This window comes from Nelusetta ayraudi, unplaced genomic scaffold, assembly GCF_046127955.1.
Source record: "Nelusetta ayraudi isolate G7.1 ecotype Tasmania unplaced genomic scaffold, CSIRO-AGI_Nayr_v1 ptg000120l, whole genome shotgun sequence".
Taxonomy (NCBI): domain Eukaryota; kingdom Metazoa; phylum Chordata; class Actinopteri; order Tetraodontiformes; family Monacanthidae; genus Nelusetta; species Nelusetta ayraudi.
The window spans coordinates 3,534,261-3,558,825 of record NW_027466170.1 but is presented as its reverse complement, the minus strand read 5'-3'; the positions used below and the strand labels follow the sequence as shown (position 1 = coordinate 3,558,825).

Here is a 24,565-nt window from a genome sequence, read left to right as displayed (position 1 = left end):
CCCAGATCAAAGAGCAAGACGAACGTCAAACAACCCGACGTGTCGCTCTGTGTACAGACGCCAGGACTGTGCGCGTGCGCGTGTGTGTGTGTGTGTGTGTGTGTGTGTGTGTGTGTGGGCGCTGCGAAGTGAGGCGCAAACACATGGGGATGTCACTCGGTCACCCCTGGCTCAGGAGGCTCCTGTCATCTTCACATCTCAGAGCTCCTCCGCCCGCAGCGGCCGGCCGACTCGCTAAATATAGAAACAGGGACAGAGTTTGTGTTCGGAGCCGCTGCTGCTGCTGCTGCTGCTGCTGCTGCTGCTGCTCCTGCACATCCACAGCCTGCATGGCACCAGCATCTGGCTGCACGCGAAGCGCCACCATCACTTCCACCATCACCGCCACCACCACCTTCTCCTTTTTTTACGTGCTATGTAAATTGTAGCAAAGATGCTACAATGCGACAGGCTCACAGGGAGGTGGCAGAGTTTTGCCTCTTGTGGAAGGGGAAAAAAAAACCCTGCAAAATAAAAGCTTCAATAAAAGCTTCTCAGGCGCCAAAGTTGTTTTAAAATTCCCTCCTTCTGAGTCATTTAATCCCACCAGGCCACAAAGGACGGCCAGGGACATGCATTCATCTGTCCATCCATCCATCCATCCATCCATCCAGACGCCTCCCTGCCCGCTGACCTCCGTCCAGACAGGAGTTTTCTCTTTGCTCCTCTGGAGCTCTGCCTCCCGATTAATTCATTGCGCTACTTTTCTGCAATGTGAACAGTGGCTATTACATCAACGGCAGATATTGAATTAAGAACGTCTGTGGACTTTTTGGGGGCCAAATCCAAACAATAAAAATAAAAAAAGGAAATGAGCCTCTATTAACGACTATTGATCATCCCCCCCACCCCTTTTTTTTTTTTTTTTTTTTTTTACTGTGAAACAGCCAGGTCCTGTCTGGGGGGAGAAACATCTTGCAGACAGCCTGATAGCAGCGGCTTGGCAAGTATCCCTGCACTGAGTGAGTCACATGACGGCGATGAAGGGAGGGGGAAAAAACTGAAACCCAAACAAGGTCTCACCATGGAAACAAGGAGCGGCGTCGCGGCTGACGCTGATCCTCAGCCTGTCATTTGTTTTTAAAGCAGAGGTTAAACGCCTGTTGTGCACGTTAACGTGTTTTCAATCTATTTTTGAAGGCCCAGTGACTCCGCCTATTTTTAAGATGCTTCAATTTAAAAAAAAAAAATAACACTCTAGATGAAAACAGCATATTAAGCCCTCTGTTTACAGCCTCCTGAGGCAGGGTACAAAACAAGGTGGTCTCACGTCACCAACCTGGGAGAGTCATCAGTGCCCCTTCATGACATCACAAGAGGGGTTTAGCGTACACTCTGTGCAAGGTGGAGCCAGCGGAAGAAGTAAACGATGTGTTTTGTTCAAACTGAGACACTGGTTACTGTTTAAAAATATTGTTAAAGTCACCAAAGCATCACCTTCATCATCATCACCATCATCATCTTCATCCCCACTCCAGGAGAATCGGCCATCAAGCAGCTCTGAGCCTGCGAGTCTGTCGCTGCTCCGCCGCGAAGCCGACTCAGCTCCCCCTGCATTAGCGGGCGGCCAGTTCACTCCATTATCATTCCGCTCGTACGCTCCATCCTTCCATTTTCATGCTGCTTATCTCAGTCAAGGGGAGTCACGGGGGAATTCCCACAATGCACCGGGGCAAAGGGCAAGCTATTCTGCGGGAGGTCGGCCGGTGCGGCTGAATAAACGAGCCGAAAGGCAACGGCAAAAACTTTCCGCAGGGGCAGCGATGGCACAGGCCAGTGTGTGTGTGTGTGTGTGTGTGTGTGTAAAGGTTCACGCTCTAACTTTTCTTTTCCTTTCTTTCCTTGCATGCTCTTGACACAAACTCCCATTTTTAGCTGCACTGATGGAGACAGCAGGAAGAAAACTGGACATTTCTCTCTCTATAAAACAAAACCAATAAAACAACACAGCCACGCTCCCTCTGTCCACACTCCAGTGTCAGAGGAGCTGCAGTGGGAGGAAACAGAACCTGGACTTTGCACATAAAGACAAGACGATCTGCAAGTTGGGCAAAGCAAGCCAACAATTCCCAGCGTGACGAGACGGTGGTGAGCTGAAGGGAGACACGTAACCTTCCCCGCCTGCTGCCTGCTGGCGCTGCGCCGGCCCGCCGAGCCTCCCTTTGTGCAGCGGCGAGGCCCGTTAGCGAGGGGCGCCGTGCAGCACAGACACACCGGGTCAGGATGTTGCCTTGCAGATGGAAGAGGGAATAAAGGGGGGGGGGGGGGGGGAGTGAGGTGAACTTTGATCTCCTGCAGCCACCTTCACCTTCTCCAAGTCACCCTGCCAGCAGCCCTCAGCTCCCAAAGTCAAGGTTGACACGCACGTCCCTCCTCTCCTGTACCGGCACGCACGCACACTCAATTAAAAAAAAAAATGAAAAGAAAAAAGAAAGAAAAAAAAAAACCCACGCACGCACACACAAACACACCCTCTCAAATACCAACAAACTACAGGCATCGAATATATTCTGACATCATTCCAAGCCGCGCACGGGAGGCGCTCACCAATGACTCGCACAAATTAAAAACACAAAACGTGTCACAACAAGAACAAAAAAAAATAAAAAAAAATGTAACAAAAGGCAGCAGCGCGTCGCCAGCCAGCCAGACACGCACGACACGACCGCTACCCGCATGCCTTTCTTTCTCTCTTCCTCTTTTTTGGAAGACGGGTGCAGTGGTGGTTTGTTTTAGGGGAAATAAATGAATAAGGAATTAAAGCCTCTCCGGGAGTGACTTACCCAGAAACAAAGAGCCGAGTGTTGCAGACATCGCGGCTGGCTGGGAATCCCACGAGCTGCGGCAGAGACAAAGCGGCCGGGCTGCCGCGGAGCTCAGTGCGGCAGCGGCAGCAGCAGCGGCATCAGCCGAACGACGTGCGGGAATCACCGGGTCGTCTTCAGCACGCAGCACATGTGAGTCCGACCAAGGGCATTCACACGCTGCGGCGCGCGCCCGACATGTCTCTCTCTCTACGCCTGCCGAGGAGAAGGTGCTGGAGCGCCGTGGCCTCTCCTCCCCATCGCGGGGCTCCGCGCTGATTATTAGCCAAAGTTCCTCCGGCCCCTCGGTCCTCCCGCTGTTTCCTCCCCCGGGCTGGTGCGGCGTCTCTCGGCGTGGCGCGCGTCTCGTCTCGGGGTCTCGTCCGCTGGCGCTCGCGCTCTCTCGCTCGCTCTCTCTCTCTCTCTGCTTCTGCGCTCCTCCGCTGCACAGGAAAATGCCAGAGAGGCGGGTGAGGAGGAGGAGGAGGTGCTGGTGGTGGAGGAGGGAGGAGGAAGACGCCAGCCGAGCCTAGGTGGATGTGGAGGAGGAGGAGGAGGATGCTGAAGGATGGAGACCTCTAGAGTCTGAAATTCTCTGGCGCAGCTGCAACTGCAGCAGGAACAGCAACAATCACGAGTCTTCTCTTCCCTGCTGTGTGTGTGTGTGTGTGTGTGTGTGTGTGTGTGTGTGTGTGTTTCGTCTCGGAGTGTTGTATGCTGTGCAAATAACACCGAACGGCAGTTAGCTGTGATGTCTTAGATGTGGGCGGAATCAAAGTGGGAATAACAAAGATGGAACCGCACCAAAGTTCGGCAGACGCTGCACGGGGGCTTTATTATAGGGTGGATAGTAGGTCTGTGTTAAGGCCAGTTCACCTCCAACGTAAACAAACAAATAAATACCCCCCCCCCCAAAAAAAACCCCAAAACAAACAAAAAAAAAAAATAGAGGTGCTTTCAAATTGAAAAGTATTCTAGTGCTAACAAATAGCTAGAGAGCTAGCAGAGGTACTGTGGGGAATTTTTTAGTAAGCCTTTTAAGGGTCTTATATTGTGATAAAACATTTTCTTTTTCCAATCTGTGCTCATCTGTCCTGTTTACAGCAAAAAGAGGAGGAAGCTGTGGGTTTTTTTTCATCCTCAGCGAGAAGCATCATTTCCTGGGTCCATACCTGTTACGTGCCGTCGAGGGGAGCCCAGAACGCAACACGATGGGACACCTTCCCCCCCACTCCAAAGCCTGATACAACTCTCAAATTGTGGGTCCGTTGGTCGGTTGGTTGATAAGCGGAAGTCAAACAGAATACAACATAACCATAAGGCAGCGTTGGCTTCAGGGCGGGCCCAGGCCAAAATAATAAAATCTATGTAAATTATTAAAACAGCCTTTTCACATTTATATGAGTGTTTTGTATTGACTTATTTTTTTTAAATGAACAATCATTTCGAAATAATTTATTATTACAGGCAATAACATGAGCGCTTCTTTGTTATTCCATTTTAACTCAATGAGTGTCGAATGTTTTTGCTGCTTGGAATCTAAGTGAATCACCGAGGCTCCTGAATGTCTTAGATTTCTTCTTTTCTTCTTGGAACGCAAGATAAAAATCTTTTTTCCCCCCTTCAGGCTCCTGTTTCAGAGCATTCTGCCATGAGAATTCAAAAAGTATAACGTTCAGAGGAAATCCTCAGCACATAAATATAAAAGCAGCCTGGCGGTTTCGGCTTCCCATCGCCAACGAGTGTAAATCGTTATTGACAACCTCAACGTTTGTCTTTATCGCGGCTGTATATCAGTTAGCGACCTGCGTCAGTCGGCCCCTCCAGCGCACCGGTTTATTTTGGTTCCTCGCAGTTTGGATGACACACTCTGCCGCAACAATTTGACGCAAACAAGCATGAAGAACAGCAGGTTTTATTTTTTTTGTTTTTCTTTTCTACATTCACTTCAAAAGCAAGATATTTTGCCGGCTACGGTGACGCATCACTCATGTGAGCTGATCAAAGGGAAGCTCAAACTCTCGTTTTCCAGCGGAAGGACAGTTTTCCTTTTTCTTTCCCCAACTGGTGTCACTCTTTAGAAACGCCCACAAAGAGGACGTGTCCTAGATGCATCAGGCTTCCCCTCCTTTTCTTTCCGTTCCAATAAACTAGCGTCTTTCAAGCGGCAACACACCCACATGCACGCACACACGCGCACGCACGCACACACGCGCACGCGCGCACACACATTTTTGGCTTTTCCTCTCTTGCACAATGCAACGCGCATCAAGAAACAAAGAGATTCCCGGTGACGGTGCTCTTGCAGAGTTCAGCAAACACGCAAGAAAAATCAAAAATACAACGCACAATGACAAAAAAATTTGATCTAATAATAATAATAATAATAATAATAATAATAATAATGATGATAGCAACAATAAAAAAGTGTCTCTGTCGCAGAGGTAAAAATAGCGTGTTTGGAACAACTGCTCCTAAGTGGTGCAATCTACCGGCTGTCAGCTGAAGACAGATGACTGCTTGTTACCAGCAACACATTTTGCTGCTGCACCGGCGCCGCTGTAATCTAAACTTATAGAAAAGAAAAGAAATAAATAAATAAAAATCAAGTATTGGATTCAATACCTGTTGGCCGACACATATTACACCGTTTCTTTCTGGCTGTGTGTGTGTGTGTGTGTGTGTGTGTGGGGGGGGGCGAGATGAGATGTGGAGGCGCCCGGTTTATCGTGATTGCTCCTCCTCCCCCCTCCCCCGACACACACACATTTCATACAATGACCTCACTCACCGTGGCCAACAGATGACAGCGCCACCAGGAGGCCAGCAGCAGTAGCAGCTCAGCGGCAGCTTCGCTCGCCCTCGCTCGCCGGCGGCAGCAGAGCCGGTGGGGCGACTCGTCTGCGTTTGGTGGCTCGGGCCTCGGCGGCCTGGAGCTGCAGCTCCATGCAGATGGTCCCACAGATGGTTGATATTTACACCGAGTGAGCGAGCGGCCGTCGAAAAAGCCCCCAAACCTGGAAAGTGTTTCTCCTCCTCGCCGAGCGGAATCACACGGAAAACATCTCAAGAGCTGAAATTGTGTCAAATTGAATCGTCGGGAATAAGAGAGAAATGGCTGCTTTTTGGTTATTGGTGGATGATGAAGACGATGATGAAGATGATGATGATGTTGTTGATTGATGATGGTGATGATGAAGATGATGATACCGATGATGATTGATAGCGATGACGACGATGATGATGCTGATGTGACGATGATAATGACGTTGATGATATTGATGATGACGATGATAACGATGATGTGATGATGATAATGACGTTGATGATGATGATGATGATGATGATGATACCGATGATGATACCGATGATGATTGATAATGATGATGACGATGGTGATGATGAAGATGATAATGACAATGACGATGATGCCGATGTGATGATGATGATGATAATGACAATGACGATGATGCCGATGTGATGATGATGATGATGACAATGACGATGATGCCGATGTGATGATGATGATGATGATGATGATGATGATGATGATGATGATGATGATGATGTGCTGGGACTTCCTGCCTTTTTTTTCCTTCACTTTCTAAGAGCATTAAAATATAAACCCCCTAAGTGCCAAGGCCCATGATTTTTTAAAAATCCTCGCTGACTCAACACGACTTGCATTTTAGCAGCCGGCGCCGAAGACCCGTGTCCTCTAAGTGGCGCCGCAGTCTGAACTGGACACAACAAGACGCGGCTCGCCAGGCTTCGCCGAGGCTGTTCCCGCCCGCCAGAACAGCTGTAAGCTCCCCCCTCATGACATCACAGGGACGTGTTCATGTTGTGTTAATGCGCCGACGACATTACGCGAACACATCGCTGGGGGAAGCCCGGCTCGGACCACCTCAGGGGGGAAGTGGGCAGAGATGGAGAAGCGGAGGGAGGAGCCGCCCTCATCCTCCTCCTCCTATTTTTAGCCGACGGCCGCGATGCCTTGCCGTGAGCGTTTGACGGTGATCTGGGCAATAATTTAACAAGGGCGTGGCCTTGGGACAGGATTCATGGCCGCCGTCCCGAGGCGGCGTCGGGCCGTTCGGTGTATCGATCGCAGCGGGACGTTTATGGCTGCGTAAAGATCCTGCTCTCCCTTCCCCCTCCTGAACTGCCAACGACCACGCCGGGGACGTTCAAGCTGTCAGCTCCTCACCAGGACAGTAAAACAAACGCACCCCACCCGGGTCAGCGTTCATCAACTGTGCCTCTCCTTAAACGAACGGCCGGTCTCAAACTCAGCCTGAACCGCTGCTGTCACGCAGGACGTCGTATCGCTGTGAAGGAGTTCTACTTTCATCGGCTAATGTTGTAGTCAAGACCCCACCAACTGAGACCAAGACATTATCAAGACTGGAGAGTATCGAGATCAAGACAAGACCAAGACTTTATATAGTCTTGATCTTGACTGGTCTTGATCAAAAATCCTGAGTCCGTCCAGTCCGAGACCAAGACAAGACCCAATATAAATGCCTCGGAGTCTGAGATCAGACCGAGACCCTTAAAAAGTGGTCTGGAGACCAAGACCAATCTGCAGTACTCCAACACTACTTACGGCGGTAAAAAAAAGACCCATTTAGGAGCCACTTCCTGTCAGCCGCGGCTCCACGTCCCCGGCGAAGCCTCGGCTAGTTCAAACAGCGGCTCTTTCTCCTCGATTTATTCATGAGGCCGCTTTTTCTCACTGTGAGTAGGAAGCAGGAAGATGAGAGCGGGACGGAGGTTCAGAAACATGTTATCAGGCTCTAATTACAGGAGCGCGACCCGGCGTCGCCGCCGCCAGCCACAGCCGGGACGGCGAGTGTAAACGTGACGGGGGACGAATTCATTAAGCAGGATGAAAACAAACGAAGCGAACTGACTGTGACGGCTGTCGGGATCACAGGGCTCTGCCTGTGGGGAAGGTGATGATGCTAAATGTTCTCCATGGCCGTCTGGGATAAACAGATCCATCACGGACGTTTGGAAAAAAAAAAGAGTTTTCCGCGCCACCGGACACAAGATGATGCCGTCAGGCCTCTGAGACTGAGGCGAAGAACAAATGGATTTTTAATTAGAGGAGGAGAAGCTTTGGAGCCAACAGCAGGTTTGATCTCCGGTGCTGAAATTGCCGAGCAAAGAGGTGGCGACTCTTTGTTTGTAACATTTGAAAAAGTGAGTAAGAATCACCAGCAACTTCAAACTAAATGTATTTAAAAAAAAACATTTTTCTATTTCCCAACCATTACAACACCACACATATGAGAAGATATTTGAATAAAAACGGGCGCCTGGCACAGCTCGACAGTCTGGTGCCCTGAGATTTCGCACTTTTGAAAACGCGCCACAAACAGGCTCATCTGCTGAAACCTTTAAAACGAAGCTCGCGCCCACACAGTATAGATTTTAGCCAGAGGGCCTGATGTCACGCGCCAGGAAAACACCAACAGGAACAAGTTTTTTTTGGACCGTGGAGTCGTTGACAGGGGAAATGATTCCGAAAAAGATCAGACAAAAATTATGTTGTGTTGCTGCAGAAGAGACGTGATCACAAACCTTCCAAAGTCAAATAAATAAATTTAAAGAAAGTTTCGGTCGCCGAGAATTTCAAATCAGAGTCAGAGGGAGCAGGAAGAGTGAAGGTGTTGGGATGAGGAGGTCTGGGTCTTCACACGTCCAGTAGCGAAGGACAGTGTTGTAGTCAAGACGGCAGCAACTGAGACCAAGACATTATCAAGACTAGACGAGTACGTCCAGTCCAAGACCGAGACAAGTCCCAGTAAAAATGCCTCTGATTCCGAGATGAGACTGAGACTCTTAACAAGTGGTCTGGAGACCAAGACCAACCTCCAGGACTACACTAGTGAAGGAGCAGCGACGAAGGTCAACGACCGAAACCCTCACAGAGCAGAACGAGGAAACACAAAGCAACATTTGTGTGTGTGTGTGTTTGAGTGTCTGAGTGTGTGTGTGTGTGTGTGTGTGTGTGTGTGTGTGTGTGTGTGTGTGTGTGTGTGTTCCCTAAAATCTCATCCAGGTCCAGCAACAAAACCAAACTCAACCCGACTGAATCTTTTCAAAACAAAACGATTGTAACGTGATTTTTCTCTCCTAATGGTAACATTGTTTCTTTCCTTCCTTTAACTGACTGAGCAGGAGAAGCCCAGATGTGATCAGATGAGATGCGATTGAGCGGCTGCTTGCCGGCGCTCGTCTTTGTGTGCAGCTTAGGAAACCACATTGAGCCGAGGCTAAATTAGCTGATTAGCCTCGGCTCTAAAGGCAAATTGGATGCCCTCTTTGTCATTGATCGTCGGGCCGCTCCGGCTTTATTGACACGAGACGGACGGATGGACGAACGAACGGAGGGCTGGTTACCATTTAGCAAACAAACGAGGCCATACTGCAGGAGCCCTGGGGGGGGGGGGGTTGAAGAGGGGAGGGGCTAGTTTTGATTAGACTGCTTGGGGAAAATTGCTCTGTCCCTTCGCCCCCTGAGTCCAGACCCCTACTAAACCATCAAACCCCCCCCCCCCCTTCCCCCCACCTGCCCTTGATGAAGTGCTCTCCATCCTGACCATTGGGGAGTGGGGGGGTGGGGGGTTTGAGTGATGTGAAGTGCCCAGCGATGAAGTGCCAGTGTAAATCAGCGCACGCTTTGCATCATGGCCCTGTGTGTCAGAGAGGGGTGTGGCTCTGAGGACCACAGGGGGGGGGGCAGTGGGTGGTTGGAGGGGGGGGATTGGTGGTGGTGGTTGTGGTGGTCGGGGGGTGTCCATTTGTCAGTCAAGGAAAGGGCGGGGCCAGTGATAAACCGTTCCAACGCCGCAGGCCATATTTGGGGAATTAAGCGGCATCTCGCATCAAAGCTCCACCCCGACCACAGGGGGAGCTAATTATTAAAACAAATCTGCGGCAGAGGAAAAGGCTCTTCCTCCTCCTCCTCCTCCTTTTTCCACCTCTTCAGCCGAGCGGTCACGGTGGCGTGGTGCGCTAAGAGGGTGAAGGGTCCCTCCGTGATGTTGAGGGGACTCGGGAACAAACAGCCTCCATTTGTCTGAGAGTGGAGGAGGCTTCACGGCTCCCCCGCTGCCTCGCTCGCTCGCTCGCTCCGCCAGCCAGCGGCAGCCCGCAAGGTCAAGAAGGTGCGATGGGCTCCTTTGAATGGATTAAATGTGTCACAGGAATCCTCACTCGGCTGCGGCAGCTAAAAGGCCGTCGCTTGCGGCTGAAGGCTCAGAGTGATGCAGAGGGAGTGTGTGTGTGTGTGTGTGTGTGTGTGTGTGTGTGTGTGTGTGTGTGTGTGTGTGTGTGTGTGTGTGTGTGGATGAAGGTGCCGCAGGCTGGTGGCTCTGATGGACGTCTGATCAGTGCAAAAGGGTGAAATGCATTCACGGTTACTAGATTATTATTAGTGCCATTTCTTAATTTATTTTTGTGTATCCCACAGTGGCCACCTCAAGGAGACTGGCAGGACAATTTAACAGGCGGTCGGAAAATGAAAAAACCTCCTGACTGAAGCCGGGGTGGTGGTGGGGGGTACAAACACAGCTTTAAACAGGTGAACCAAACACAAAAAAAACACCAAAGTCCTAACATGTGATTTTATATCAATAAAAGACACCTGAAATTCTATAATGATGTTACAAAATTGTCACGTTGCTGTCACAAGTATGACTAACATAAGACAAAGTGTATATTCTGACTGAAATCACAGTGTTAATGGCCAGACTGGGTGTAGGGGTGCAGCAGGGGGGCGGAGCCAGTGACTATTCTGAGACTGGGGCACTTCACCAGTCTCAGAACTGGCGCCATGATGACTGACTGACTGACTGACTGACTGACTGACTGACTGACTGACGCAGTGACCAGTGAAGCAGGATGATTCCTCTGACCGACCCAGTCAAGAAAGAAAGGTTCGGCACAAACCGATCGCAGCTTTCACTGGGTGATACTATCACGCTGTGCCACGGCAATGGAAGCCACACGCTTAAAAATTTATCGATATTTCAATTTCTTTCATTTGATTAGGAGTGTACACTTTGTGTGTGGATGTTATGGCTGAAAGCGTCGGATGAGTCTTCCGGACACATAAATTCTTTGGAATCTTTGGGATTCAGAGACAAAACGTCGGGCACTGGATTTAAACGACTGTTTTGGTTCTTTTAGCTTTACAAAAGCCAGAGCTCTGGTCGGACTCCTGCTTCCTGTGTGAGGGAGGGGAAGCGCCCTGAGCTGGGGGAAGCTCTGTGGACGGGAAGGGCCTTGACACACAAACGGTAAAATCGGACGAGCCGGGCTGAGGGATGGCCTGTCAATCTAGCCTATTGATTTCTCTCTTTTCCTACTCCCCCCCCCACTTTTTTTTTTTAACAAAGTAAAATAAAATCAATACGGCCTGTGGTTGAGCTCCGCTGCATCTCTGAGCAGCGAGACCCCACCGCTGCCCTCGCCTCACCTCCACCTGCACCTCAGGAAAAGAGTGATCTTGAAAAGTGCACGCACGTGAAATCCAATACACTCCAGTTTGGAGTCTATTTATGTATGAAGAGGGAGTGGTGGGGGGGAGGGCGGGGCACATGCAATTTTTGCAGAGAGCGTCTCTACTCGGGTCTCGCTGCAGGCCGTCCCGCAGGACGGCGGGACTCGTAGCAGCGGCTGATTGTGTTTCTTCCCGCAGCGTCTCTGGAGAGCGACGCCGTCCGCGCTCGTCGCCACTTCACCCCAATCACACACGACTGGCACACGAGGCGGAGCCGCGCCTCCATTATCTCGTTCGTCACCGCCGTTATTGGACAACGGCAACCTCGTATGCAGAGGCGGCGTCCCCTGGTGGACGGCCGTTTACCAACGGCCTCTTTTTATTTTTTTTTCTCCTCGTCCGCCTTGCCGGGGAACTGCTCTCATCATCCAGGCTGTGAGTGAGGTGCACACTGGGAGATTCCATCAGGACAAATTAGGAAGCCCATGAATAACACTGGTGAGTGAGCGAGGAGGTCGAGAACGAAGGCAGACAACTGAGGAGAACCTCCGAGGCCTCGAAGCCATGGTGGCGGATTTAACACAAACAAAAGGCCCCAAATAATCCTGAAGGTTTCTGTGCTTTTGTGACAAAGCGGGGGAGGAAAAGAAGTAGGAGTGGGGAAGAAGGAGGTTAAGAAGGATGGATGGGAGAAAGTTAGGAAGGCAGGGAAGAAGAAAAGAAGAAATGGAGGGATCACAGCAGGCAGTTAGAATGGATAGATCAGATAAAAGAAAAGAACGAGGCTGTGGAAGATGTTTGTGTGAACAGCTCGGCTGATGGATGTCACCTGTAGACGAAGGTGAGGAGACGGAGAGGTGAGGTGTTGGAGCTGCTCCTCACTAGTCGGGTATCTGGTGAGCTGTCAGAGCCGACGTTGAATTTGGATTTCTGTCATTCTGACGCTGCGTCGACATTAAATTTAATATCAATTACTCCCCGAAACCAAAGGCAGATCCGTGAATCTGCACGATTCCCAGCCGCCGCTGCCTTGCAGCAGAAGATTTGCCTCTGCATGTCTGTGTTCCCAGGAAGGAGACGTAAATCCAGCGGATTTGAGGATTCCAACGCCAACAGAAGTTTTCCGTCTCCGTGCCGTTTATGCCGGAGTCTGAGATTTAAGTGGCTGGCGGACGGTATAATTAAAAAATGCCTCGTACGGTCGCCGTCAGCGGCTCTATTATCATGCAAAGAGCGGCAGAGTTTCCCAACGAGTCAGTCTGAAGGTGCTGCTCGAAGAGTTTTCTGTGAAAATGATCGATTCAAAGTCATCTGTGAAATAAAAGTCCAGAATTCTGCTTTTTTTTTTGAACAGTGAGTGGTGTGAACGTGCAGCCGTGTTCGGTGTCACTGAGCAGACGTGTGATTACATGTCGAGTCTGGGCAGCAGAGACTCAAAGTCTCTCAGCTCTGGAAGCTGCTGTTTAGTTTGGTGGTGGGGGGAGAAAGAGAAACCAGACCCTGTGAAACCACGTCCACATGTAACCAACCCAGACGCCAAAGTGGGTCTTTAGGAGGAAGAAATTACAAGCTCGCTAACATGTAGCCGTCACTCTGCCTCAGTGGGCGGGGCCACACACGGAGAACCAACAGAGACCTGCGCCGCGTGTAGCAGTGCAGCCAACCTGAGGGTGGAGGCCCGGCCGCCTGCACGTCCTGGTCCAGCGGCAGAAGGTGGAGGACGGCTGGGGAATATTAAAAGCTCGTGTTTATGGAAAAAGAGAGAAGCGGAGTGATTTATAGGAGCAGGATGTTGATGTTCTTTGTCAGTGGTTCCGTTCCGCTGCTGCTGCTGCTGCTGGTTGATGGAGACGAGCCGTGAGGGTCTCCACTGGCGAGAAGCTGATTTGAGTCTCCGTCCACCACAGCAGGACTGACTGATGGTTCTGGATGACGGCCAGCCAACCAGACTCTCCTTCCTCTGCTTTCACTGTGTCACAGCCTCGAGGTTTTTTCCATTCAGTCTTCTTCATAAGCCTGAGTTGCCCCGCCGTCTGGTAACCCGCTGTTCAGGTGCGCCAACTTCAGAAAGAAACCTTGGAGTGCAGTTCAATCAGAGGGTCCCGGTAAAGCGTCATCAGGCTTGTGTGCGTGATGTTAAGTGTGATTTTTGTTCTTGCTCGTCCGCCTCAGCAGGTGACGCTGTGCCTTTAAAATAAATGAGAACTCTTTGAGGCATCAAAGGTTCCGTGTTCTCAGTTTTTTTTTTTTTTAAATCCTTGATTCCAGTGAAGCGTCCATGACGAGTTCACAAAACCAGTTTGTTGCGATATTTAGGTTTTGTGCAATTCTCGGGGTGATGGAAACGCAGCTCCTGACTGTTATCTTCCTGATGCACCTGCAGCCTCCTGCAAGTCTGCAAAAGAGGACAAAAACAAGGCTGGGACTCTCAGAGGGCGGAGCTAACACCTGGTCGGAGGTGTTGCCATTAACCTGGCAGAGGCGTGACATCACAAAGGGCTCGTTGTACCTTTTGACTGACATCACTGCCTCCAGGCTTCTGACCCTCGATGCCACGCTGGAATAATGAAGTTGGGGGAGCAGAGTTTTCAACCGTAAAAAAACCAAAGTGATCAAGGACAGTTTGGTCATAAAAAGTCAGTGACGCTGGGCGCCAGCAGCAGCCTGATAAACACCGAGCCGACTGTCTGCTGGCGGTCACGGCGGCTATTTCTGTCCCAAAGTTCTGCTTGAATGCGACTGAAACGACCGAGATTAACGTCACAGCGCAGCGCTTGTTGTTTTACAGCTAAACACGGCGCTCCTATAATCAGAGATACAGGCTGAAGGACAGGCTGCACTCTGGCAAAAAAAAAAAAAAAAAACAATCCAGAAAATGACGCGTTATGCATGCGGTCGCCTCGACAATGGCTGAACACCAACCACAGCTGCAATAATTACATCTGTCACTCAGAAACAGACATATCTGTCACGCAGCAGAAAAGTTCAGTCTTCTTCTTCTTCTTCTCCTCCTCCTCCTCCTCCTCCTTCTTCTCGCAGTTGATTGCTTGGGAGGGAGGAGACTCTCCGGCTCTTTGCTCCTGGTCCACTCAGATATTTTTAGACAGCCCAATCACTCACGAGTCTTTGTTGCTCTTCAGAAGCGGCTCAGAAACAAAATGATCATGGCGACGGTGATAGCGTCTAATCCGGTCTGATCTTTTCTTCTCGTTTTGTTCTTGTTATTTGGGGCCAGTCGGGGTGGTAACAAGAGCAGCTCACTGTACAGCGTCCAGGTCTGATCCCTTCAAACGGCTCTGTTTCATTTCTTTGGCAGAAAAAAAGGGGAAGAGGAAAGGAAAAAAAAAAAAGCTGCTGGAAGGAACAGAGGTGGTTTTGTCTTTTTGAGAGGAGAGGAAGGAAACGTGAGTCAAATAAATGGAGAGAGAGAGAGAGAGAGAGAGAGAGAGTGAGAGACAGAGAGAGAGAGAGAGAGAGGTTGCGGTGACTCGTGCACATCACTGGTTGCATCTTGACTGGAGGAATTTCAGGGCCTGGCTGCTCATTAAAAGCATCATCTGGAAGAAACTCACACTGATTCTCTGTTTTGGAGCGTGCTGGTTGGACGTCCGACCCTCCCGCTGGCTCCGCCTCCTCACCGTGTTTTCACAGCTTTGTTGTATTTGCTGTGTTGCCGAGACTCTGTTTGGTTTGCCGACATCGGCCCGTGAAAGTCAGGGGAAAACAAACAGGTGGGTGAGGTGGGTGGGTGGTGGTGGAGGGGGGCTGGATTGTTTGAAAACGGCCGATGTTTTGTGTCACCTGAACAGAGAGAGGGAGGAATGGGGGGCAGAGTGGGTGATGGGGGTGGGAGGAGGGTGAGATAGGTGAGGCGGCCACTGTTGTCCAATGTCCTTGGTTCCCTTGCTGTTTGGGATTGGAGAAAACACAACATGTGTTGCTGTTGCTGTTTTACCGCCCAAACGTCTCAAGACGTTGCTTAGGCACGAGGGGGCGTGGCTGAAGGTTTATTTTTGTTGGGTTTGAGACAGAGAAAATCAACTAACTGATAACGAAATGTAGGCATGAAGACGGAGGTGTGAGGAAGGTGAACTGGTCGCCATCTCCTGAAATATTTGCTGACGCCGAGCGTCGCTCAGCCATGTGTGATGGAATTCTTCAAGGCGGCGGTGAACAAACACATCCAGCCGTCTCACGTATTGACTCCCAGATTGTCCCCCGACCCCTCCACCCCCTCTACCATCCCCCCCGCCCTCCCCCAATGAAAATACAACACAATTTCAGATGTTGCAGAGGTGGTCCAACAACAAACACGCACGCACGCACACAAGGCTTTTCAAATGGGATGCCTAAACATTAGAACAATCATTAGGCAACATTTGAGTTGGTACATTGTGCAAGTGTGCGACAAACCGAGGGCGGAACCGAGGCGACTTGATGAGTTTCCTCAACTGGTTTCTCATCACATTGCTGTTTCTGCCAGCAGCCGTCAAATGGTTTCCTCAGTTTTCTGATTTTTACATCATGATAATAGTAATAATAATAATAATGATAATAATAATCATCATCATCATCATCATCATCTCAGCCACAATAAGCTATAGACTATGATGGTAAAAGTGCCTCAGATTTCTTCTTCAAACCTTCTGTGTTTTCCTCTTTTTTACTCTCAAACAGCAACAAACCAGACCAATTAAATTTGCCCTCCTCTTGAAATATCAGCAATAATTTCTCGACACGGACAAACAAAGTCGAGGCCCTTTGACTCCCAAATGTCGGCGTCATAATCCGGTGCATTCGGTAGCCTAATTGGATTTCTGAGAGACCCCGGAATAGCAGCGGAATATTAAATAGCAGCTCTGGAAAAAAAAAAAATAAATAAATAAAAAAAGAGAAGGAGGTCAAGCCGGGGAGAAAAAAAAAAAAAGAGTCCGCCGCGGCCTGCGAGTCCTTTACCGCCGTGTCCAAGTGTGGTCGGCGGCTGCAGCCGAGAGCTAATGGCTGAGTTAAACTCCGGAACAAATCTGAGCTCTCGCTTTTCTAAATATAGGCGGCGAGGGCTGTGAGACGGAAACTAGAGACTAATTAATACGTGCGACACGCTGTGGCGAGAGCAAACCGCTTTCACTTCATTTCCACGTAACACACCTGATATCTGCACCACTTCCTTCTAGTTTTCACATCACGATAGGTCCGTCTGTCCACCTGAGACCAGCGGAGAGGAAATCCGGATGAGGAGAACGGGCTGACAAAACTGAATATACGTCACGTTAAAGAGAGAGTCAAAAATAAATAAAGAAAGTGAAGCCCAGTTGCCTTAATGTGGCTCAGACACGTTTTAATTCCCTGTAAGAGCTGAGAACAGCCATGGAGGATGAGATTTAAAGAGCAAAATCTCATTTAGATTTCACTCACAGACTCGGCTGCGGCAAGTACAGGAAGAGAAAGTTTTTGTGGGATGGTCTTGATGTTAATTGGATGCTGCGAAAAGGAAGTGACAAAACTACGGTGGCCGGCGAGGACAAACGCGGCACGAACGAATGCAAAAGAAAAACGCTGATAAAAAGAGAAATGCTGCAAAAACAGAGCAAATACCAAAAATACAAAACCCAGAAATGACTGCAAGAGAACAACGCTGCCAATTCATTAAACCCAATAGAAGTGCTCCAGGCCACTAGGGGGAGCTGGACCCGGGACCCGGACTGTGAAAATTAGCTCCGTCAGTTGATCATCTGTAGTTTGGTAAAAATATTTAGGCAGAAAAATACTCAAAAGGAAAAAAACAAACATAAAGAGGGTCTGGCCCCACATGACTGAGGCCTCGGCCCCCTGGTGGCCTGGTGCGTTGCAGCAAAATGTAAATAATTAGACCAGGCTAGCTAGAAACTGGGATAACATGGATGTGTCTCATTCACTGGGGGGGTCGACTGTCAGGATGTTTCCTCCACGTCACATTCTAATTAGCGCCCCTAATTAGCGCCTCTGACCTTCGGTCCCGCTGCCCCACACACACACACACACACACACACACACACACACACACACACACACACACACACACACCATCCAAGGCGAGAGCTGCGTGGCTCACGGCTGTTGGCTTCCCTTTAAAACCTCACACCTGACGCCGTTCGACCGCTATCGCCTGTCAGAGCAGAGACAGGAAGCCAGGGTGACAAATACTTCCTGTGACACAACCTCCCTGACAGGTGAGGAAGCATGTTTGTGTGTGTGTGTGTGTGTGTGTGTGTGTGTGTGTGTGTGTGTGTGTGTGTGTGTGTGGGCCTCACGCCTCTCAGTTCTGGCTTAATGAATGCAGAGCTCCATCTATTTCCTTCAATCTGCCCTCAGTAATGAAAAGAAGACACACACACACACACACACACACACACACACACACACACACACACACACACACACACACACGCGCGTGCACGTCGCCCCTGTGACCCACAGATTGCCATTAAATTATTCAGCAATCTCCATCTACAAAACGGCGGCTAAACAGCGACTCAGCTCGGCTGCTTTTTATTTGCATCCGAGGCGCTGGCGGCGCTCCAGGCTGCGGGAGGCGGGACGGCCAGGCTGGATGGGAGGGTTTCTTTGTTTTGTTTTGTTTTTTTCCCGGCGCCGGTTCTGAGGACGGGGGAGGACGGCGACGAGGGAAGACGCGGCCGAGGCGACGCTTGTCTTCTGTGATCGTTTCCGATTGAGAGCAGCCACAGTCGGGCTGTCAGCTTCAACTAGTCAGCGGCGTCGCAGCGGCGGCGTCTCAAACAAAAGGCCGAGCTGGACTCTCTCTCTCTCTCTCTCTCTCATCTTCCAAAGGTGCGGCGGCGTCGTTACGTATCTGAGATGATGAAAAGCAAAGTGTGTGAACAGCTGACTGAAGGGGAACAAAGCAGCGTTTTGCAGGCAACTCAAGTTTCTTTTTCCCCTTCGTTTTTTTTTTTTTTTGCATACAAAAAGAGGCAAAACAACAACAACAGCAGCAACAACAGCAACAGCAGCGGCAGCAGGAAAAAGCCGAGAGCTACAAAAAAGACGGAGGCTGGCTGAGGCCTGCAGCCTGTCAGCAGGCTGGGACGAGTCGGAGGGTTTTCAGTAATCAGGTCGGGCTGAGCGCTGACAGCCGAGCTCACACTGTTTACCCAAGCTCAGGAAAACAAAAGAGAGGCAAAAAAACAAAAGAAAAGTAAAGAAGTGTCTGCAGAAGAGTTTTCACAGCACTTAGTTCTGACGGACGGCAGAACCCCAGAACTCGGAGCCCTGAACAGGTCTGAACGTCTCAGCGTTGACAGGCGCCTCCAGTCAGGACGCCAACAGGAATCTGCTGTTATTAGCCCCGTGTTTGCAGCCGTCCGCTGAAACTGATCACAGCTCCGTGTAGTGGCCATTTGTCCTTTTGTTTGCTTTTGTTCTTGATATCCAAACTGAACAAACAAAATCAAATGAATCTAAATGACATCAAACGGCCACTGAGGAACAGAGGGAGTGAATCCACGCAAAATACAAACGTGAAGTCAACAAAGCAACGGCTGCTGCCGCCTCTCTTGCCCTGGTAAAAAACCATAAGCCTTCCCAGTGCTGCCCCCTATGCTTGGCAGACCCATATATATAAATCACGTAGTGTTCCAGAGCTATAAAATACCTTGGAAATAAAAGAATGAATAAGCACTCACATTAACTCAAATAATGCTACTGCAACTACTAAATACACTTTAATACTCAATGATAAGCCAAGGCCTGGCTGGGGGCGTGGCCTCTGACTCGGGAGACACTTCCAGGCGCCCTTAGTGCAGGATGGAGTATTCACTGATGGGACTCCGGTCCGGTGACTGGTCATGTGACTGGTCATGTGACCGGCTGCCCTCCTGCGTCGTCCTCACGCCTTCTTCCTCCGACTCGATCAATGCGGCGGCGTCTGTTGCTATTGATCTCCGTTTATCTCCCGCAGCCGTTCCATGTAGCAGCCCGGGAGGGCGGCGCCACGCTGGCCGGTGTCACTGCTGGAAAATGACGACCGACCTTCATTTCATCATTTCAGGAGTTTGATTTTAGAGTTGAGGTAAACTGAGCCTTTACACCGTCCCCCAAATTTGAAAAAAAATAAATAAAGAAATTGCTCCACGACTATCGAACCAAACTGGATGCAACTTGTTCATGTTGGAAGATGAACAATTGTCGTTTTACGAGACTGCATCTGGGGTCAAGGGTCAAGCTGCTGCTGGTTGTGACCTTCAGTGGTGTTCAGTGTCACCACACAACAAAAACAAACAAAGCAGTTATCCGTCCTATCCGTCACACCTGCGTTGCAGCGGTCAGAAAAACAACAATGATCTGAACACAAGTTTCCAAGTTTGCGTAAAATTCCATAAAATTGTGTGCATGTGACTGTGCGGAAGAAGGTTGTGTTGTGATCACACACACAGCAGTGAGCTGGCAGGAAGCTACGTGCGGCGTTAAATATTTCAACATCTTGTTTTTCTCCCCGAAAGGAACAAAGTCAAAGAGACGCAGCTTCACTCTCAAAAGATATACATCAGAACAATACTGACTTTACAGTTTGACACGCCGGTGTGAGCCGCTCTCTGTCTCTCCTTAACTCACCTCTCACTCCCCACCCCCCATCCCCCTCGCCAGCTTCACGCTCGGCCGCTCTCGTGTCGTCGTCCCTGCACATCCTCGCCAGGTAGAAGCCAGTGGCCTCCTTTTCTCCTTCCTGTTGTTCCGAGGCTAAAAATAAAGCTCCCTGTTGTGGAAGTGCCACGGGGCTCCAGGCTGCTCCTCCGTGGGAGACTCGCAACTCGAGCCGAGTTCCTGACACACACGCTCGGCCCGCTCAAACAGTCTGGAGAACATCCAGCCGGGCTGCCGGGTTGTAGAACCGCTCGTTTTAAAGGCGATTGTCGGCGCGCTCGACTAAAAAGTGAGATTCTATCGCGCGAAGAAAGTCAGGAGGGAATCAGAGGAAAACGTTCAGTTAAGCTGCTGCGCTGCTAAGAAGTCATTTGGACTCCACAGCCAATCAGCAGTCAGAATGGACTCGGATATCGTCATCAACATTATTTACCAGCTCAAAGCAAAACGAACGTGACCCCATCGGAAAACATCAGAGTCTTGGTTCAAACATTTAGTCTTGACACCAAACGTAAATTTGCAGCTTTTTCAGAGACTTACCTGGAAAAACAACACAGCTCATAGCTTTGTGTTGACTGGTGTCAGAGAAGGATGGATTGTAAAGGTCTTCACTCCACTCTCACTCATTTATTAATTTAATGTCTGCCTTTACAATACGGCGTCTACGAATAAAGGCTTTGTTGGTCGGCGGAAAGAGTTTTAAAGAATTTATTAAATGCTGTTTTACTGCTGTTGACTTTACTTTTCCTTTGTTTTTCACAGTTTAGATCATCTAGAGGATCTTTTATCATTATCATCAATATATTTATTTGTCATTCAGAGTTGAAATTCAATGAACATTTTACATAATTGAAACAATTCATTACATTAGTTATATTTCTCATTAGTTCATATTTCTAAACTTTTTTTCATGCAATATAAGCATTTCATCTATTGACCAATCATATCGCTTCATTCTGCTTTAGGAGAAACATGACAGCGACCTACCTGAAGCTGCTCAGGACGTCAGAAACAGTTGCGGGCGCGGGGCGTCACCAGCGGCGCCGAGCTGAAACGAGAGACGACGGCGTTTTCAAGGTGCAGAAGCGGAAAACACTCAACACAGGGCAAGGAGATATTTTTTATGAAAAAAAGATAAACAAATGCATCTTTCATCCGCAGGGCTTTTTTTTTTCGTGCGGTGACAGTTGGAGAGAAAGACGTGGAGTTCAACCCTAGAGGTGGAGTCTGGTATGACATGTTCAATCAAATCTCCAAGTCCAGGCTGAAGGCCACCTGAGTTCCTTGTCTGTCTCATCAGAAACAAAATAAATAAATAACAGGACCAAAGTGCAGAACTGGACCGACTGAAAGCACGTCTGGGTTAGTCGGGAAAAGAAAAGAAAAGAAAAAAACGACATTGTAAAAAAAAAAAAAAAAAGCAGGAGGTCATAGCGCTGAGTCAGAGGAAGCGTGACTTTAGGAGGAATATTTGATGAAGTGTCTCCACGCTGGCACTTTGCTGACATGAGAGAACGAGGCCTGCAGCTCCGTGTCGGCTCAGCACAAAGCCAGCGCATCACATCACTAACATCCCCTGGTTACATAAACACACACACACACACACACACACACACACACACACACACACACACACACACACACACACACACACACACACACACACACACACACACACACACACACACACACACACACACGCGTGCAAATAAAACTGAAATAGACATTTGGTGACAATTAGGCAGAGCGATTTTTTTCTGTCTTTTTCATTTTAATGCTGCTGTACATCCGTATGGATGCTCCTGGCTCAGAGCCGCTCAATAAACAGTTCTGTTCTGCAGTGAAAGCAGTCGTGACTTTGCTTCCCATTGTTCAACAATTCAAACTGATTCAATGAATTCTTGAACAATAATTAAATGAATAAATGAATAAATTAATTTCTGAAACAGAAAGGAAGTTAGAAAGGTCTGACATTCTGTGCAGCAGATTTGTATTAAAGGTTTCAAAAATGACCACAAAATTTATTTTACTGAAATTTTTGCAGGAGCTCAATTCAGTTTCACACAATTCATAAATCTCAGTCTATAAACTTTGAGGAGTGTTTAAAACCGCACAACTGTTTGTGGAATGTTGCTGGATTCATTTACCGTCCCAGTGTAAACAGCCCGAGGTCCGAAATGGAACGTGGCCAAATCACATTAAACAAGCTCAGGCGTCTAAGTGCTTAAGAGGAGAGCTGCAGGTGCACAGCGGCAGCGAGTTGGTGAGTCCCTGGTCGCCACCTGACTGGTGATTTAAAACGTCCTGTTAAACACTCCAGCAGGTGGCGCTCACCTTGAGCGCTGCTCAAGTTCAACGGTGAGCGAAAACAGTGGAAATCCACCGTTCGACCCAGATGGGACGAGACAGATGGGATTTGATTTTTTTTTTTTTTTTTTCTGTCCTTAGGCGCTTCTGAGAAATGGTTTCCCGGCCAGTGTGGCCGAGTCGCCAGCCTGAGCAAACTGCGTTCATTAATGATGTCTTTAATATTCTCAGCGGAGACTCTCAGCAAGTCGAGCGAGGAAGCTCATTAAAAAATGTCAGAGTTAAGCAAAGAAGTCGATCCACTCGGTAAAAACAAACCCAGCGTCTCTGGGTGTTTCAGCTCAGCCTCGTCCCTGCTGGCCTCTGATTGGCCAGCACTCCCCGACCTCCACCCCATCCTGAACCCTGAACACTCGCCCAATAAGAAGCGAGAAGGACTGACGGTCAGCTCCCCCTCACACCTTTCCCAAGTCAGGATCAGTGATTGGTCGTTAGTTTACAGTCAAGAATGTTAATTATGTTTTTCTCTCCTCCTCCGCCCAAACATAACGCGGCATTTTCACTTGAAGTGAACTGGTCACGTGACCCCGTACGTGACGTTCGCCAACGTGCAAATGCGAAAAGTGTTTCCATGACACTTTTGCGATATAACTCTCCATGGATACGTCTGAAAAACCACCTCATGAGAGCATCCAAACCTTTTAGCCATATTTGAGAAGTTTTTCGAAATTTAGGAGTTTCTGTGACCAGTTTCTTATTGCAATGTTTAGTTTTGTTGCAACTCTAGGGGTCATGGAAACGCCAACAACAAAAACAACAACAACTCCAAAAAACACTGTCTTCCTCCTGCAGAAGAATAAATGGAAGAAGAAGAAAGGCAGAGGAGGAGGAGGAAGAGGAGGAGGAAGACGAGGCGGAGGAGGAAGAAGCTACAGGATCTTCAGGAGCGGCCAGGTCAGGTGTTTTAAAACCTTCCTCCCCGCAGCTCTTATCTCCTCACTGGGAGCTGATTACCTTCAGCCGTTTCATTTTCCCCTCCGTTCCTCCACCCCCCTCACCCCCTCTGCTCCTCTCCTCTTCCATCTCTTCCTGAGAGCCGTTTCTTAACCTCTGAAGAGGTCAACTGAACCAGGTCCCACCGCCTGTTCAAAAAGAAATCAAAGTTGGCTTTGAGGAATGGGAGCAGTGATGAATTATTTTAGCCAACCTTCATTTTTTTTTTTTTTAACTCATCCCAGTTCTAGAAGCAATATATTCAGGCCGGGACTTCTTAATCCCCGGAAATCAAAAGTCCAAAGGGGCAGGAGTTCAACATAGCAGTGTGTTTAAATTGAGTTGTTGTTGTTTTTTTCTATGAAAAGTAGTTTGGTTTTCTTTTCAATACTGAACTGCTAGACTGTCGTCCTCTATGCTCTTCTGGAGGAAGGATCCTCCATCACCATCCAGATGCTTCAACAAGGCGGGATTGATTTATTTTTTTCCTTTTGTTTGATGTTTTTTTCACGCTCTGACTTCTGAAAAGGACGAGAGAAGACGAGGAGTCGGCTGAAGGAGCTTCACTCGTATCTTTTGTAAAAAAAAAAAGGTAAAGCATCGAGGCTGTTTTTACCAGGTTACGTCCAGCACTAATGGACTGGCAGCGGTTGGACCTGATTGATTTTTATTTTTTTGGCACAATGATGGTTGGATAAACCCGACAAAAACATTTCCCACCAGATTCATTTCACCCGTCCAGCTGCAAAAGACAACACAGGGACGTAGGAAGGAAACAAAACTAAATCTGCTATTTATTTACTACCATTATTGTTATTTTGAATATTTGTAATTGTAAAACAGTGTAAGAGTTCCCGCTGAAAGCAAAACAAAACAAAAAAATCCCACCCAGTCCTGAAAGAGCTTGCTAAACACACTGCAGTCTTCTTCTGTGGTTTTTAATGGCGGCCTGCAGCAGCAGCAGCAGCAGCAGCAGCAGCCACCTGCTGTTTCTCCTGACAGACGATGTGTTTACTACCGGCTACATAATTCCGTTAGTGGGGGAAAAAGGGGTCGTTTGAGAGTTTTGCAGCCTGCCGAGAAATGATTTCATATTAACGATAAAACCGACGACAACGATGAAAACAGTCATAACAATGAAGTAATTAACAAGTTCCCGTTTCAGTTCAGGGCTTAAAAATCCAGAGCGGCACCACTAACCAGAAGAATGTCAGGGCTATTGTTTGGAACCGGGGACGGAGACGGTATTTTTCTTTTTAATTGATCA

At 48.8% G+C, this 24,565-nt stretch overlaps 1 protein-coding gene across 2 annotated transcripts in view; it reads right to left on the bottom strand.

Moving 5' to 3' along the window:
* clmpb (CXADR like membrane protein b) overlaps window positions 1–21,004 on the bottom strand; it is an 81,836-nt gene extending 60,832 nt beyond the window's left edge. The window contains exon 1 of one of the 2 annotated variants that reach the window (XM_076049805.1): window positions 20,986–21,004. Coding sequence is in view for 1 of the 2 variants with exons in the window: in XM_076049804.1 (XP_075905919.1) it covers window positions 2,823–2,853 (31 nt within the window). In the remaining variant the exon portion in view is untranslated. Of the gene's footprint in view, window positions 1–2,822; window positions 3,488–20,985 lie in introns of those variants that run through there. The other variant, XM_076049804.1, reaches the window with a different exon arrangement.
* Between the last annotated feature and the right edge of the window lie 3,561 nt (window positions 21,005–24,565).